Source organism: Phyllostomus discolor, chromosome 15 (assembly GCF_004126475.2).
Source record: "Phyllostomus discolor isolate MPI-MPIP mPhyDis1 chromosome 15, mPhyDis1.pri.v3, whole genome shotgun sequence".
Lineage (NCBI taxonomy): Eukaryota > Metazoa > Chordata > Mammalia > Chiroptera > Phyllostomidae > Phyllostomus > Phyllostomus discolor.
Genome location: NC_040917.2, coordinates 24,389,718 through 24,406,788, shown reverse-complemented (window position 1 = coordinate 24,406,788; position 17,071 = coordinate 24,389,718). Strand labels below are relative to the sequence as shown.

General features: G+C 51.5%; 1 protein-coding gene across 1 annotated transcript in view; it reads left to right on the top strand.

Annotated features, from left to right (window-relative positions):
- The first annotated feature begins 1,201 nt into the window (after window positions 1-1,201).
- ASPM (assembly factor for spindle microtubules) overlaps window positions 1,202-17,071 on the top strand; it is a 32,766-nt gene continuing 16,896 nt past the window's right edge. The window contains 9 exon segments of the mRNA XM_036016072.1: window positions 1,202-6,172; window positions 7,988-8,131; window positions 8,290-9,769; window positions 11,705-11,809; window positions 12,376-12,522; window positions 13,695-13,940; window positions 14,199-14,266; window positions 16,059-16,200; window positions 16,780-16,910. Of these exon segments, the coding sequence (XP_035871965.1) occupies window positions 5,909-6,172; window positions 7,988-8,131; window positions 8,290-9,769; window positions 11,705-11,809; window positions 12,376-12,522; window positions 13,695-13,940; window positions 14,199-14,266; window positions 16,059-16,200; window positions 16,780-16,910 (2,727 nt within the window). The 5' untranslated portion in view covers window positions 1,202-5,908.

Below are 17,071 nucleotides of genomic sequence, written 5' to 3'. Positions count from 1 at the left end.
CCTATTAAGCACTTTTGTGTGTGTGTGTGTGTGTGTGTGTGTAAACTGTAAAGTCTCACCTAGGCCTTGTGAAAAAAATCACAAATAAAATAATGGAGTTCTAGTGAATAAAATTCAACCCCTTGCCAGGGAGGCGGGTCTGCCGAAGCACGGAGGAGACGCAGGCACTTCACAGCGGCATCGCGCCCTGGGGGGGGGGGGGCAGAGGTCAGGTGTGAGGGTGGAGGCCCCCAACCCAAGGAGCTCTTGTAAATAGCGGGGCGAGCCTGGGTCTGCCTCGCTCGTTAAGATTTGGGTATAATCACCCTAGGACCAGTAGCTGTAATGAGCGTATTCATATTTTTGAAATGTTCTCTCTTTTGTGTGGAAATGTTCTATTTGGGGTACTTAGATGATTGAACTTGATTATGAGGTACTGTTAGTCTGCTAGTCTTTCAAATTGACTTTCGAACTGCCTCTCTTGATGACTTTTATCATAAAGAACAGCAAGGCTTTTCGCTGAGAAACTCGCTGTTACGGAAAGAAATACCTGACCGTGTCGCCTGCCTGGCACACGCGCCCGGGCGGCGACCTTGGGCTCGCAGGAAGGCGGACGGAGCACCTGTACGTGTCAGTGGCGCACTTCGTGTTTGGGGGCAGGGAAAGCGGTGTTGCATTTTCATGTTGAAAAGGACACTTTGGTTTTTGAAGGCGGTTACTTTAGGGTTCTCTTCATAATAATCTCCTAATGCTTTAAGTGTACGATTTGATCGTGGGGATTGGTTTACGGCAGACAGTGTTTCTGGACTGCGTCTCTTCTAGAGAGGGAAATGCCAGTGTATGCGGTTGCTGGGGACGACGGGCGACTTCAACTGGAAACCGTTACCTCACCTAGACCCCGTCGCCGGCTCTGGGGCAGCGCGGACGCGCCCTGCTCCCACTCTAGGGATAAAGAATCTGAGCTGAAGGACTCAGCCACCACGCTGCTCACAGCGTAGTAAGTGGCAGTTGCTAGTTTCTAGGAGGGAGACATGGCGTTCGTGAGGGTGCCCCAGGGGCCCGGCCCTGCCTCTTCTCGTGTGCTCGTCAGCAGGCTGGGGGGTCAGCAGGCTGGGGGATCAGCAGGCTGGGGGTCAGCAGGCTGGGGGTCAGCAGGCTGGGGGGTCAGCAGGCTGGGGGGTCAGCAGGCTGGGGGTCTGCAGGCTGGGGGTCAGCAGGCTGGGGGGTCAGCAGGCTGGGGGCGAGAGTGCGGTTCTCACGAGGAGCGAGCGAGGCTCAGGGGATGAGCAGACAAACCTCTGCTGCCTCTCATTTCCAAATTAGATTTTAAGAAACTTTAAAGTTGTAAAAACCTCATGGATTTGGGCAAACTGAATGTATATAAGTTTTTGAAGTTGGCACAAAAATAGGAAATGAGGCCTACTCTTTTCAGTTAACCTTTTCTGTAGCGTTTGGGAGTTTTTTGGACAAACGTTCCATTGACTCTCAAATTCATTAATTCTGTATCTGTACTTAGATTTTGAATCTTGCAACTAAGTTTAGCCTCATTCAGAGTATTTTATGAGCATAATTTATTGTTTTAAATTAATTTTTTAGCTGATAGCAGTTAGCACTTAATATGTAAGGTGAATAATTTATTAAGTGTAGAAATTTGTTAACCTAATCGGTTTTTACTTAAATGTACCAAAGATTATAGTAGGTATTAAAATAGTTAAAAAGAATTTAAATTCTTTGTTGTTTGAATAAATATTTGTCCAAAGAAGCACAGTTGAAGTCCTAGGCTTACGAATTAAAAAAAATTGTTAGTCTGAATACTTAGAATTAAATGTTTGTGTTGAAAACACTCTGGGAATAGTCATACTGACAAATTACAAGTAAGAATACTCAGTTTTCCTCAGTTTAATTAGTTGAATGTTATCTTTTCAGTGGACACTATTAAATGCAAAATAATAAGCTTATTTTTTACACTACACTATTAAAATCATTTGCCTTAGAATTTTTTTTACAACAAGTTGAAGTTATTTTTGTAAGAAACCCCGCCTATATTTTGCAGCCTAAAATACCATTTGAAGTTCGGGTTTGTTCTTCACGCCAGTGAGAGCTAGCCAGCTCTGGAGGTGGCGATCTTCGCGTGCTTTTACGTAGTTCAGGTCATTGCTAGGAGGGGGGGAGCAGCAAAACTAGGGCTTCAAACTGGTGCTGTGTTCAGTGACTTCCTTTTAAGTGACGTCAGGCCATGAACTAGGTACACTACTAATCTTCTGTCGACTTTTAAAGTGTCAAAGTGTCATAGTGGAGTGACTATAAACTGTTAGTTAAGGGCTAATACGTAATTAAATGTCATGCATTGTTTTTCATTCTGTAATTGCAGACACATTAAAGAGACAGCTGAACTGGTACGTTTGTAAGTTTGCGTTTCCTTTGATCATTCTGTCCCCCCCTCCGTGAAAAGCCAGGGTCGGAGCGTTGCTCGCGCACCGGGCGTGTTTTCCGGCCTGAAAGCTCTCTGCCTTTTCACTGTGTGGGAGTTGCTTCCTTCCAGTGGACTCTGCTGGCCAGACCTCGCCAGTTAACCGATGAGCTTGACTTTGTCCTTGTTATGGGTCTAACATCCATGCTATGTCCCCTGCTGGTCAGAAAGCACTTTTTTTTTTTTAGGTTGCTTTATGCTTATGTAGGAAAATAGGCACTAAGTACTTGTGTGAATATTTGTTTTTTGTGTTTGATGTCTGCTTTGGCCCTTATAGTCACTGTGAAGCCACTTCCGGGCCTGTCGCTACACGCTTCTTGGAGGAACCTAACAAATAAAACGAAATGAGTTGTGTGCCTGCCTCTCTGTCTCCTCCCCAACCGGCCGTTTAAAAGTAACCGCAGCTCTGCCCCGAACTGCCCCTGGCGCCAGTTTGCCGAAACCTGAATGGGAGCTGATGGTTTGTGTGCGTTTCCCCTGAAGAGCAGCAGCGTCCCACCAACGGGCGACCTGAGTTGATCAGCTCAGGAGCAGCCAGGACTTTTAAAGTCACGTGAGGATTCTCGAAGACTCAGTGCCACATTGAAAATGAGGGGAAAAGTATAAGAAACAAGTCACGTTTCTAAAACTTTAAAGAGGAGGATGGTAAATGGTACTTGCTATTGGAGTGAATGATGGGTAATGTGAGAATAATTTTCACGTTATTTTAACAGTGTTTAAGCCCACTCTGGCTTAGGTTCTCCACTTTCTTTTGCGCATGCCTCTCGGTACAGCCTGTAGGGTTTTTTGGGGGATCACCTTATTTCCTCCAAAGTTATTTCTACTTAAAGATCCTTTTTTCCTGGGATATTGGCATGCTCGCTGCACTTCCTCTTCGAAGTAGCATGAAAAAGGAAAAATAGGATTAGGTGGTGTGGAAGATGAGAGAAGGTTTTGGTAGATGAAACACCTTTTTTGTTTGTTTGTTTGTTTACCCTCCATGTGTCAACCTGCTTGTGTATCGATTGGTCTCAAGCCTATGACTATCGGAAAATCCCCAAAGAATTTAAATTGAGCCTCTGCAGCCATTACATAAACAGAAATGAAGAATTATAGTCACAGAATAGAGGTTATACAGATATGGACATACTTCTTTTTTTTTTTTTTTTCTAAATTGTTAGGTAAAGAAGTATTTTCAGTGCTTGCATTACCGTTGGAAATTCTAGAACATTTCTTGAATGAAGCGCATGCACCCTTCTCATGGTTACTTAGCCTCTTTGCTTGGTGTTCCTGCTTGCACTAATGTTGGTCTGCGTACTGTTGTATAATTACAGAACTTTCTTATGCCTGTAGGTAGAACTGTTACAGTTGGTGGGCGGGGCTGCCAAGAAGTGATTGCAGAGGTGGACACTGAGCTGCTCCGGGTCGCAGTCAATGTTCCGATGAAGGGGATCTACAATGTACATTAAAGAGAAGATGCTTTTAAACTTTTTAAACTTAGTTTCAGTCTTAAATCATACACTTTGTTTCTAATCATTAGGGACACGTGTCAAAGCATTACAAAGAAAAACCTAAAATATCAAAACTCGTTATTTCGTCAACTGTGTATAAAGTCATCCTGTGAGTTTTATAGATCCTTCGGCTGTCTTGTGTTTCTTAAGTACCAATGTCTTTATAGAAAAATTCATTCTCTGTGAAGACTAGGGGGTGTATTGTATATTGAACTAGTTCTTTCTGTTATTTTGATATTTAAAAATAAATATAAAGTCTTTTGGTCCTCGTAAAGCACATCTAGGTTTCGTTGAACACACTTTCGCAGCGTGGGGTGTGGAACTCTGCACGGCGGGCACGGGATCCGAGCCGGTGGCACGCCAGAGCTTCTGGGGCGCATTTAGGTACAGGTTGTTTCTCATAAGCTCGATGTTATTCTGAAGTGTTTTGCATATTGAATGTATTAACCCTTACATGATTTAATGGTTTGAAGTGGCCAATTAATATAAATTTAAATACTAATAGTGACTCGTAAACAAAACACACTACACTCTGTTGAACGGAGACAAATGTGTCTGTGATGGAAGCCCCTGAGGGCTTGTGTTTGCCATGTTAAATCGGTCAATGATCACGGTATGAAATAATGTAAATTGTTTTTGAGAGTTACAATTCATATTAACATTTTTTCTTAAAGAAACCACGTAGTAGCATTCTCACTGTACATCAATGTCAACGGATTAAAAAGAAGCCCTCTGTAATGATTTTTTAAAAACATTGTTCTCCTAACGGGATTTGACTTAAGGCCACATTGGGTGTTAGTGAATATAATTTACTTTCTCATCTTCCTCATTGTTTTTCCCCTCGGACTTTATTCCCCCTGTGTATGTTGTATAGTCATACCCACATCACGTGTAGTTTTAAAGTTTCCTGCTGTGTTCAGGGGCGGGTGGTCTACCTGGAGGGCGAGATGAGAGCCAAACCACCTGGGTACGGATCCTGGCTCTGCCTCTTCACCGCCCCAAAGGCTCATCTCTAAAATACAGGCGATGGGTGCCGCCTCTCAGGCTTGAGATACACACGGCAAGGGCTGCAGTCAGTACTAGTAGGTACCTACAATTAAAATAAGATCAAGGAGTTATTTGTCCAGGCACTGCCTGTCAACACCATCAGTTGTGAATTATTGTGAATCTCAGGTTGCGTCTAGTTTCTGCTCCCAGGATCTCTAGGTAAGAGCCAGCAAACACAATGCAGTGTACTGATGATGAATCATAGAATCGTACCCTTGAAACCTGTATATTATTAGCCAATGTCACCCCAATACATGAAAAAAAGAACACGCAAACTTACTGCCCCCTGCTGTGGTCACTCACTGAAATAATCACGTTCACACACACTATACACTTAATTGTTTTCTTTTTCCGCCCACTGGGCCCAGGAACCGCGAAAGGAGAGCTAAGGAATAGAATTCTTGGTGGGGTACATTGGAAGGGAGCATGGCTGAAACCATTATTTGCCTCCTTAACGGTTTTGCCTAAGGCTGCCCCTGGCACCTTCATTATGGAAATGGTGTAACTCTTTTCCCCTCCACACCTCTTTTCAAATCCAAAAGGCGGGGTTCAATTCTAAGCCACGAGTGTCGCAAAGACCCCGCCTAGGTTTTCGGCTCCGGCTCCGCAGACAGCCAGAGGCCACCGAGCAATCATTTAAATGAAGCGCTGCCGCCTCATTGGCCCGGCGCTGCTGCTCACCGATTGGCCCTCGAACAGGCTCAGGGGCGTGGCTGCTCGCTGATTGGCTCAGTGCAGGCGTGGGGCGGTGCTGCGAGTGTCCATTGGTGGAGGAGGGAAGTTTAAGCTGCGGTGGGGTCCATACCCGAGACACCCCTGTTGTGGCGAGTTTGTGGGGTCGTTTCGTTTTCTCTGGGGTGCGGACGCCTGGGAGAAGGAGAGGTGACTCCGCTGCGGAGCCGGCTGCGGCCGTCGGACTGCCATGACGACGCGGCGAGGCTGCCGGGACGCGAGTCCCCCGGAGCGGAAGCCGCCGGCGGGACTGCGGGGGTCCCCGCCGGTGCTGACCCTCAGCCACTTCTGCCCCAGGCCGTTTCTGTGCTTCGGGGACGTGCGCCTGGGCGCCTCGAGGACGCTGCCGCTGGCTCTGCTCAACCCCAACGCCGAGGCGGCCGCCGTGACGCTGCCGCGCTGTCCCGCCGCCGCCCAGGGCTTCGGGGTCCGGCCGCGCGCCTTGGAGCTGCAGGTGGGTGTGCGCGCGCCGCGCGCGCTCGCGTCTCCCTGCCAGCCCTCCACCCTGCCGGGGGTGGGAACCGGGGAGATGCGGGCCGGAGGGAAAACTACGGGCGCGGGGGGTAGGGGTGACCTCAGGGGGTGAAGCCCGGTCCTTTAGTCCACTTTGGGGGCGTCCGGGTCCCCAGTCTCTGGGCTCGGGGAGGGAGCGGTGGGCGGGGGCCGCTCGCTAGCGCGCGTGCGCAGAGCATCCCTCGGAGCGTCTCCCAAGCCTGTTCCAAAAGCGTTTTGGTCGACTTAGGCGTCGTGGGACTTCTGCAGTTCTCAAAGGAATAGACCGCGCCTTTAATGCACCACCCCCTTTCTCTGTCTATCTGTGTGTTTCTAATGATGCTCTGGGGCGTACCCTGGTTGGATCATCTTTTTGTTGCCTCCTATCAGTTATCCTAAATGCATTTTAGTGGCCGTGGCAGTCGGGGGACCTGAGCCCACCGAGACTCCGGGGCACTGCTTGTCCGGGTGAGATAGCTTTGTTTGGGCGGAGTGTCCCTACCGGAGAGACACAGAAGCACTGCTTTCGGGTTCTTGTCCACAAGCATGTGCGGCGTGGCTTTCGTGTAGTTTTCACGGTGAACGGGTACTATATAATTTTATCGGTGTTGTTTGCAAGGATTCCCCGGTGGCTCCTCTGCACCGCGTTGGCCAGTGTTTTGGTCCTTGTCACCAGAACCAGAGCAGGTCACTGCTTCTCTTGGCCGCTGGCCTTTTTGTTTGCAAGAACCCGAGAAAGTGTGCAAATACAGCCGAATGTCACCAGTACGAGGCCCGGCCACCAGGGGCTCTGAGCTCCGCTCTACGTCCAGGTCACCGGCCTGAGCTTCAAGAGTGTCCCCCTCCTTTCCACTTCTCTCCAGGGCACAATGATTCCTTTTGTGATGTGGAATGAAAAAAGATTTGTGGTTTGTTTGTTTAGAATTCACTGTTTTGTAGAGAAAGCATTCACTGTTCTTATTTCCTAAAACCAGCTGTTCTTGATGGTTGACAGTTTCCCCTTTAAATCAAACTTTGTCGCCCCCCCCCCCCCCCTTAGAAAATGCACAGACACGGAGTTTGTTCTGCCCTGTGAGGGTTCCGGCTGTGGGAGTAGCTGTCCAAGTCTGAACCCTGGAGAAGGACTGCCTGGGTTTTGCTCACTCACAGTTGGACTTAAATACATAAAGCTCTCTGGCCCGTGGTTACCCTGTCCCTGTGGTCTGGCAAATGTGACCGTTGCAGTGCTGCGTCCTAGGCATGTAGGCACGTGAGGACGGGGTGTGGAGTGTTCTCGGGGACCCCTGAGACTGAGCCTGGAACATAAGTGCTCAACGAACACCGGTGCTTATGATGATGTGGTCACAGAAGTGTGTGGGCAGAAGGAATTTAGCTGGTTCTTTTCATGGTTGTTTGACGAAAGTCTTCATAATGAAAATTCTTTTCTATTTGAACTAGAAGCACTATACATAGTCTCAAAAACTAGAAATACGTGATTAAAATTTAAGCAACCACTGATAACTAAAAATGATTTGGAGACTGTTCTATTGCTTTACTTACAATGAAGATTTTATTACAATTTCATCTTGTTGTGAACCTTGTTATTACTAGTAGCTTTTTTCCTGATGATAAAGTGAGATATGTGAGGGAAGTTATTGGACTTAAATGTTATTATGGTGTAGAGTGTTGACAACTGACAATCATTAGTCCTGTACCGTAGTCTAAGTTGTCTATAATATGTTTCAGTTATTATGCACCATCTACTGTTAGAAGAAATCTTAAATTTTTTTTATTACAGCCGAAGGAAAAAAATGTTATTTCTGTTACCTGGACACCAGTAAAAGAAGGCCGAGTAAGAGAGATTCTGACATTTCATGTAAATGGCATTGTGAAGCATGAAGTGATATTATTAGGGAATGCAGAAGAGCCAAAAAAGAAAAAGGTAACAAGCTTTCATTATTCTGTGATGTACTCTAAGAAAATAATATGTAAGAATTATTTTGCTAACACTCTTGAAGTGAGCAACATACATGAAGTTTCTTCCTAAAGGCTATATTCAATAGCCGTCAACTTAATTTGTATTTGTGCTTATTTTTACAGAGGAGTCTTTGGGATACCATCAATAAGAAAAAAGTTTCGGCCCCTTCAAATCGTAAGAGGAGGATTTCAAATATTCAAAATGTTAATCAAACGTTCAGTGTTTCCCAAAAAGTGGACAGAGTTAGGAGCCCACTGCAGGCTTGTGAAAACCTGGGCAGGAAAGGAGGCTGCTCTCCAGCAGAAAACAGTTCTTTGGTCCTCGAAGAGAGTAAAATACCCATCTCACCGATCAGCCCCACTTTCAAAGGGCACCGTGGGGAGCCCTGCTTGCCCCTGTGTGTCCGTCGGTCCACCACCTACACGTCTCTTCATGCCCCTGAAAACGGGGAGCTGTGGAAATTAGAAGAGGCCAACATTTCCAAAGATTTTAATGAGAAAGCCCTAACTGAAACTTCCTTTAGCTCCGTAAACAGCAACGGCCAAGTTGAAGAGGGCGGTCCACTTATTCTCACCGCGAACTGTCCTTCCACTTTGAACGTCACACAGAGCCACGGAAGTTTTCTAAGTCCAGATTCTTTTCTAAAGAATAGCCACGCAGCTGGTCATGAACTACAAGTGCCATGTGTTTCGCCAGACACATTTCTGAAAGACAACACAAGGCCCGTGCATTTGGAATCCAAAACTGGGCAGGAAGCGTACCGGACAATTCTGAGTCCAGATTCTTTCCTAAAGGACAATTATGGGCTAAGTCAGGGGGTGGGGCCGGAACCAGTGACTCCAGTTCTGCCCCCAGGTCGATTTGTGAAAGGTGATATAACACATAGATGTAGCTCTCAACCAACGTGTCAGTTATCACCACTACTAAACGGAGATTCTCAGGCCTCAGCGTCTCCTCAAGTGCAGAGAAAAAATGAAGTTTTACTGTATATTCCTGAAAGCCAGGGTTCAAACTCTCCAGAAACTATTTTTGAAGAACCTAAATCTTCAGAAATGAACCCAAATTGTGACAGTTTGACAAAACGCAGTCAGCCTCGGCTTTCTGCAGTTCGGGGTATTTCTGGTCACAGTCACAATACGCAGCCCAAGAGACGCCCGATCCTTTCTGCGACTGTTACCAAGCTGAAGCCCCCCGGTCCCAGAGAAAACAAAACCCAGACCCGCCAGCCGAAGGCGAGGCGGTGTCTCCCCAGTGCCGAAGGTGGAGGTGAGAAAGTAACCGATAACGTAGCGGAGGAAGGTGCCTTTCATTCTTATCTCCCAGTTATAGATTCAGTAGTAAGTGGCTCTACGAGTTGCACAAATATGATAGATCCTTCCTCAAAGGCAGCGTCGGCTGCTCGCAAAAGAAAGAGCGAGGGAAACCAGGAGGAGGCACGCGTGCCCGTCAGGGCTGCAGAACACACCGAGGCACCGGCCACCCACAGGATCCATTTTTCTCCCTGGGAGCCGACATCAGCTGCTAAAAAGACAAGAAGGGCGATCACACCCGTCTCCAAACAGAGCAGCGGCCGAGAGAAGCTACACCCGAGGAAGAGAACTGGTGAGTTGTCTGTAGAGCTTGAGTGACAGTGAACTTGTCCAGGGCGCGTTTCCTGTTTCCTTTGGTTCACAGGTTTGCTGCTGAGGCGTGTGAATTAGGGTGCACTCCTCAGTTCCCCACTTGCTTAGGGGGAGGACACGTGGAGTGTGGGGCTGGGTTCTGGAATAGTTGTGACCTTGCTCGTATTTAAGTTTTGATGTTTTGTTTGTCATGACTTTTGATTTTTGAAAATCATTGCGTTCAAACACTTACCTTCACTACTGAGTGTTTGACACACTCAGAGCTGTGGACCCAGGGAAGTCCTTCCCTCCTCTCAGGTTCGTCTCCTTAGTCAAGGTCCAGGTGGGAAGGCCCAGCTAAGTGCCTGGCCCCCTTAATGCCGTCCGAGGCAACGCAGGAGAGGCCTCTGCGCGCCCGTGCTCCCGGAGACATTCTTCTGCCTCTGCCACTGATTGGGAGGAAGGGGGCCCCAGAAACGGGCATGCCTGCGGGGGGGAGCACTCGCAGCCTTGCCGCCGTCTGCCTGCACACCAGCCAGGACCACTCCCATCATGCCCTTCCCACCCAGGCTACCCCGTGTGCCAGTTGGGGTCCGGGCCTGCCAGGAATTTAAAAGATCATTTGAAAGAATCCCAGGACTCCTGGGCAGCATCACACACTGATATTTGTATCTCATTTCTCTTTGAACGGATCCTGGTTCAAACCTCGGTCTGGGCGTCTGCAGCTGCGTGAAGCCACGCCCCCTGGACGACGCTGGCATGGGCAGTGCCTCTCCTCTGAGTCCTCCTGGTTTGCCTCCTGCGCACCCTGCACACTGCGCTGCTTTCCCATCGCCGTCCCCCTCCGCCTTCCTTCTCCCGCCTTCTTCCACCCTGCTGTCCGCCTTCCTTCCTTCCTTCCAAAGGAAGAAAAGAAAGCACAGAGCGCGGAAACAGCTCCTTCCGCGGGCTCTCCTAGCCGTAGTCCGCCGCGGTACAGGGAAACGTGGCTCGGGGGTTTCCATCTGGAAGCTCAGGGACCTTCCCTCCGCTGCAATACTGTCAGTGTTCCCGCGGCCTGTACAACCTGGCAGAAGAGCCTTCTAGCGGCCTGGCCTCTGAGTTCCAGCCCGCTTGGGCCTCGCTTTCCCGACAGCGCCCCATCGCGACTCACCAGCCCTCTGATTCAGGCACTTTATCTGGAAACCCAGCTCCAGCATCGTCCCCGTCTAACTCCCACAGTCCTCTGATCCAGCGCCATTGCCACCAGCCCCCGTGTCTGCCCGCGTCCGCCCCACGTGGCCCCGCTTCCTCCCTTAGGGGCCTGGACCCCATAGTTCATTAGGAACACACCGTTCACCTCCCTCCCACTCACTGTGCGGGTCTGCACACTCCAGCCGCACTCCAGCTCCGCTTGCTCTGTGCCAGAACTCTGTGGCTGGTCTCCAGAGTCATGACCTCTAACCTCAAGGAAGCCCTGAGCCCCTGTTGGCTGTATTTTCCTGGTTTGTTGACTGGATCGCTTTGCTGCAGACTCTCTGCGCCTTGCCTTCTTTCTCCCGGAGCCTCTGGCACCGCCTTTGCCGCCTTTCCTACGGAGACTGTGGGTCGTACTGTTGAAACGATGCTCTGCTCGGTCTCCTGCTTCTGTTCCCCGGGAGTTCTCACCATGGCTACCTCCGCGGCTACCTCCGCCGCAGCAGAGCGCCCTTTCAGCCCTGCGCCTCCAGCCTTGACCCCTTCACGCCCCGTTCTCTCCGTTTCCCGGGATGCTGGGCGCCTGGAGCTCCCACTGTAGGTGTGGTGGACCCACCGAGTCACACTGTCCTGCCTGGTGCCTGGTGTTGGTGCCGAGAGGATGTGATTGTGGGAACCCCAACTGGAACTTTAAAGCAGTTCGTTCAGGGAACTTATTTCATTTTGTAATGCTGTTATTCTGCTTTTTAATTTATTTTAGATTCTTCGGCACACAAAACCCCTAATTCTAAAACAAACAGGAGGACAAAACGTGTTGTTCCGGTGGCACAGTCTACTCTGACCTTCATAAAACCATTGAAAACAGGCAAGTGTCCGCTGTCTTGACCGCCTTTGAAAACCCGACACACAGCGAAGCAGCGGCTGTGTTTCGGGCGGAAATGAGGCGGAAGTTTCCTTGAACGGAAGCCTGGGAGAACTGGAGCGCCTGTCTGTGTTCACGCAGCAGTCGGGCGCACTCTCAGGCTTGCGGGAAACTCGCTGGGACTTGGGGCTTTTAAATAACCAGGAGGTGCTGCCTTACTTTCCCCTTTTTCTTTTTTCTTTTTGTTTGTTTTGTTTAAAAAAAATCGCTTTGGCTTTTCATGGTATTTTTTTCCATGACCATTTATCCCCCTTTATCCCTTCTTCCATCCCCCACCCCCACCCCTGCGGTCACCAGCTGTTCCCGTCCACGAGTCCTTTCTCTGGTTTGCCGGATCTCTTTTTACTTTGGTTCCATTTCATGCCCCCAAATGCCTCCCTCTCTTTCGGGCGAGTCCTGGGAAAGGGGGTGTTGTTGAGAGCCGCTGCTGGGAAACTCGGTCTCTTGCTGCATGCTATGCACCGCTTTCGAGGGGACTCGCTCACGCGGTGACCTGGCTGCGTCCTCAGGCATCCCTCGACACCCGATGCCGTTCGCCGCGAGGAACATGTTTTACGACGAGCGCTGGAAGGAGAAGCAGCAGCAGGGGTTCACGTGGTGGCTGAACTTCGTGCTGACCCCCGACGACCTCACCGTGAGGACCAGCGTCTCCGAAGGTAGGCCCCGCGGTCCTGCTTCCGTTGGAGAATGCCCTCGTTCGGGCAGATAGGGCTTAACGTGAGGTTTTCCTCTTTAATTGCACACATTTTATTATAGTTGATGGCATGGTTCGCCAGTCTGTTGACATGAATGCTAAGAGTTGTGCTGGTGAGAATGTTCAGGGAATTCTGGACCGAACATCCCGCACTCTGCGTCTTCTTCTCACTTTGCACTGGCACACTCAGCCAGAGCGGTTTCCAGGTGAATGATCTCAACGCTGATCCGGTCCGAGTTGCAGTGACCCGTGGCTGCTAAGGAAGTCGGCTCACAGTCATGCATGCTGGTCGGGCGTCCCGTCCCGGGGACAAATTTGTGTGGTGTGGCCTCTTCACCCGGCGTGTCGTCTCCGCCCTCTTCTTCTCTTTTTCTGCTTCCACCGGGCCCTTAGTCCAGACCCTGGCAGGCGGGCAGGGAACCACGCGCGCTCCGAACCCCGCTGCTGTAGGGCGGGTTCCGCTCACCTCGGTGTTCGTCCTGGGGGGCCTCCTGTGGGAACCACAGAGACACGCTGTCCACAGACGTTCGCAGGGTTTCTCCTGAAAGGGAGCGAAGCTGAGCTTCGCTGCTCCCCCGTGGAAGTGGCAGAGGTCCGCCCAGCAGCTCGGGAAGAGGGAAAGGCCCTGCAGGCAGACACATCGGGCGGCCCCTGGGCTCCGAGGCCGCTCCCTGTCCTCTCACTGCAGCGTGAGCGCGAGCGCAGCCTGTCGTTTTGCTCCTCTTCTCGAAAGCGAGTGTGCGCCACGGAAATTCCAGCCGCGCTGCCGCATTGCAAAACTTAATTGATCTAACAAGTCGCATTCCTCCGGAGCTTCCCTTTGTGATTTTTGAAGGGGGTGGAGGCGGAGGAGTCCCTCAGGGGGCTCTTTCACTGGTCTGGGCTCCAGGTGGCGATGTGTGGGCGGGGCGCTGGCTGTGTGGGCGGGGCGCTGGCGGCCCAGGCTGGGAGGAGTGGCCTCAGGGGCCGCGCCGGTGGCGACGCAGTATCCTGAGATGGAGCAGCAGAGAGCCAGCGAGGCAGGGGCCTGGAGTAGGTCCTGCCCCTGCCGTCTCCAGGGGCGTTCATCGCTGGACTTGAGGGGGGTGTGTGCCCACTGCTTAACCAGAGCGTGTTTCTTTTGTTTTCGCCCAGTAAACGCCGCGGCTCTGCTCCTGGGGGCGGAGAGCCAGCATAAACTGAGCGTGCCCCGGGCTCCCACCAAGGACGAGATGTCGCTCAGGGCTTACACGGCCCGGTGCCGGCTGAACAGGCTACGCCGCGCCGCGTGCCGCCTGTTTACATCGGAAGCGATGGTGCGAGCCATCAGGAGGCTGGAGGTGGAAATCGAAGCCAGGCGGCTGGCCGTCCGCAGAGACAGGCACCTCTGGAAGGATGTGGGTGAGGAGGCTGTGGGCAGGCTGTGGCTGTGTCTTTACACACTCGGGGATTTTGTGTTCTGGAGTGAAAGGCTGTGCCGCGTACCGTGTCACGTACTTGAATGTCGTCTTACCCGTTTGAGTGGAAGTATAGTTCACTTAGATGAACTTATTTCACATGAGTGATTATCCTTCGTTCCCCTGGTTTGTCTGCACGGAACTTTGTTTCCTGTGGCTGATGCTTCCCGCTCCCCCCCCCCCCCCCCCCACCGTGTTGCAGGAGAACGGCAGAAGGTGCTGAGCTGGCTGCTGTCGTACAACCCTTTGTGGCTGCGGATCGGCCTCGAGGTACGTGCCCCCGTCAGCTGTCAGCGAAAGGCTTCATGTTCAATACCTATGGTTTCACTTACGGAGTCACTTGGCCAGCCTAGTTGATCTTTCGGTTTAAAATGAGCATCCCTCAGCAAACGCTCATTACGTAAGTAGACCACACCATGTAGAATTGCCATTTGGTTTTATAGTAATTTTTTGTTGTTGGTTTCTTAAGTATGTATATGAAAGTAGGTGCTAGACATAACATCCAGTCCAGCCAGCCCCTTGCGAGCCTTCTTCCCACACATGCCGAAGGAGGCCCATTAAGGGGCCCTTCCTGCCTGGAACCTTGGTGAAACCCGCTGAGGTGTGTGCTCGTGTGCCCACGTCACGGGTGGGACGGCAGCTCAGCAGAGCAGTGACTGCCGGATGCCGGTGGCCGGTCAGGCTGTGGGGTCACACTGGGCTGGTGCCACCGGAGCCGTCTGGAACACGGCTCGTGAAAGTGTCACCAGCACTTGAGGTTTCCCGTGGTTCCCAGCTCAGCAAAGCCTGCAGTGTTAAAACTACCTGATCAGGAAGACACGAGTGGTTGACCGTGGAGAAAAGCAAGACTTCATTAAAAGTGCCCGCTGTGTTTTACTGGTGTGCTTTCGTATTTGTCTAGGCACCCACCTTCGCCGTGTGGGAGACCCCACTCTTCAGTTTATTGCAGGTTTTGGAACAGACCAGCCTTTGGGACCGAAAGGAATCTAATAATCTGGCTTTCCTTTATCAGGGAATTAAGGCCTGGAGAGGGCACCTGCTAAGTAAGCCCATCGATGTCACATAAGCTGACAGTGTGCTTCTTGCTAGGATTTCTTCAGTCTCACTGTAACTGGCTTGAAATTCAGCTCAGTCTCTCACTTCTCAGTGAAGTAAGCCATCACATGTCACACTGCCAGGGAACCTCAGCCCCGAGGGACCTCCCCATTTGGCAGAGCTCTTGGCGGCAGAGGGAGAAAGTGGGGCAGCTGGGAAGGCTCATGATGCCGTGTGGCACTTGTGCTTGCGTGGGGTGTCTCCTCTGGCCACACCCCGCTGCCCAAACCACCTCAGCTGGCCAGGCACAGGGTAGGCAGCCCAGTCCGAGGCCCTCCGTGGGGACGTGTGGCCTGTGCAGGGAATGGGGGGGGGGGCACTGAGTGACTGTGAACAAAATGCATGGAGCCCCACCCCTGAGGGTTCTGTTGGTGGGCGTGGCCTCGGAGGAGGTTCAGAAAGCACCCAGGGCTGGACTGTGTGTGTTGGCAGGTGTTCAAAAAGTCATAATAAACACATTATGGTGTTAAACTAATTTCGTATATAACTCATTCATTATAAATAGGTCTGTACTTCTCAGATTATTACCTTAGGTGATTTACAGATGGTTTTAAACTTACCTGTTAGAACAGTGACCATATTTTGGTTTCTATTTCATCTTCAGGATACACTTAGTGGGATAGTTACAATTTAATTTGAACAACATGAGTACATTGGGGAGTTCTTTAACTTAAAGGAAAAAGGATTAAAATACAAATATTACCAGTCAGCAGATTTTAAAGAGTTCATCTTAGCCCCAAGCTTTTGACGTCTCTACTGCGAGGTGTGCACACTGGACACACTCACAGGTGTACCAGACGCGCCCCTCCAGTTTGAGGAGGGCACCAGGCAGACACCCGGGCCCTTCCCTGCTGTGTGCGAGGCGCCACGTGGCCAGGCCTCAGAAGGCTGCCGTCTGCCCTCCCGTGGCGGCCCTTTGCCTCTCCGAGAGCAGCCGGTCCTGACTCTGGCTCTGATCCCCTTCCAGACGGTGTTCGGAGAGCTCATAGCTCTGGAAGACAACAGCGACATCACGGGGATGGCCGTGTTCATTCTGGGCCGCCTGCTGTGGAACCCGGACATAGCCGCTGAGTACAGACACCCCTCCGTGCCTCACCTGTACCGGGACGGTGAGCAGTCCTGCCCCTCCCCGGGCGGGGAAGGGGAAACGGCTCCTTCCCAGTCTTCCCGTCTCTGTGTGCCTTTGCCTGCCAGAGACACCAACGTACCGAGGGTCCTCTTTCCCCACCCCGCCCCGCCTGTCCTCCTCCCCCGCAGTCCCCATCGTTTGCTCCACCCCCACAGTTATCTTTGCCTGTCTGTCATCTCTCCCCACTGTGGCCCTGTGTGGGCTGTGGCCGTGGGCTGTCGCCCTGTGGGGATGGTGTTTGCTTTGTGTCGATGCTGCCTGTAGCCCCTGGGAAGGCACCTGCCCGTCACAGGTGCTCACGGAGGACTGGGTCAGGGAGGTGAGCCAAGGCCCCTGAGGCCTGTGTGCCTGTCCCCTCCCGCTGGACTGGGCGCACCATTGGGACCCGCCTCGAGGTGCCGCTGTGCCGGAGGGGTCCAGTGTCGGAAAGCACCGCGAGGGGCACGTGATGTGCTCTGCCGGCCGCTGTCACTTTCTCTGCTAGCGCGTTACTGTCCCTCTTAGGTGGGCCGGGGCCGTCACACGTGGACTGGCTCTGCTTCCTTGTGCTTTCTTCAAGGTCACGAAGAGGCTTTGTCTCAGTTCACACTGAAAAAGCTGCTGCTGCTGGTGTGTTTCCTGGATTACGCTAAAGTCTCCAGACTCATCGATCACGACCCCTGTCTGTTCTGCAAAGACGCCGAGTTCAAGGTGCGGTGCTCACTTCGTACCCTGTGCTGAGCATTTCACCCTCCGGACTTCTGCTGGCTGTCACTGCACGTGTTTCCTCTGTAGGGGAGCTAGTTTCTCAAGGCCCAGTGCTCGGAGGGGGCGGGAGGCATGCATGCCCTGCGAGCCTGCCCGGGCTACAG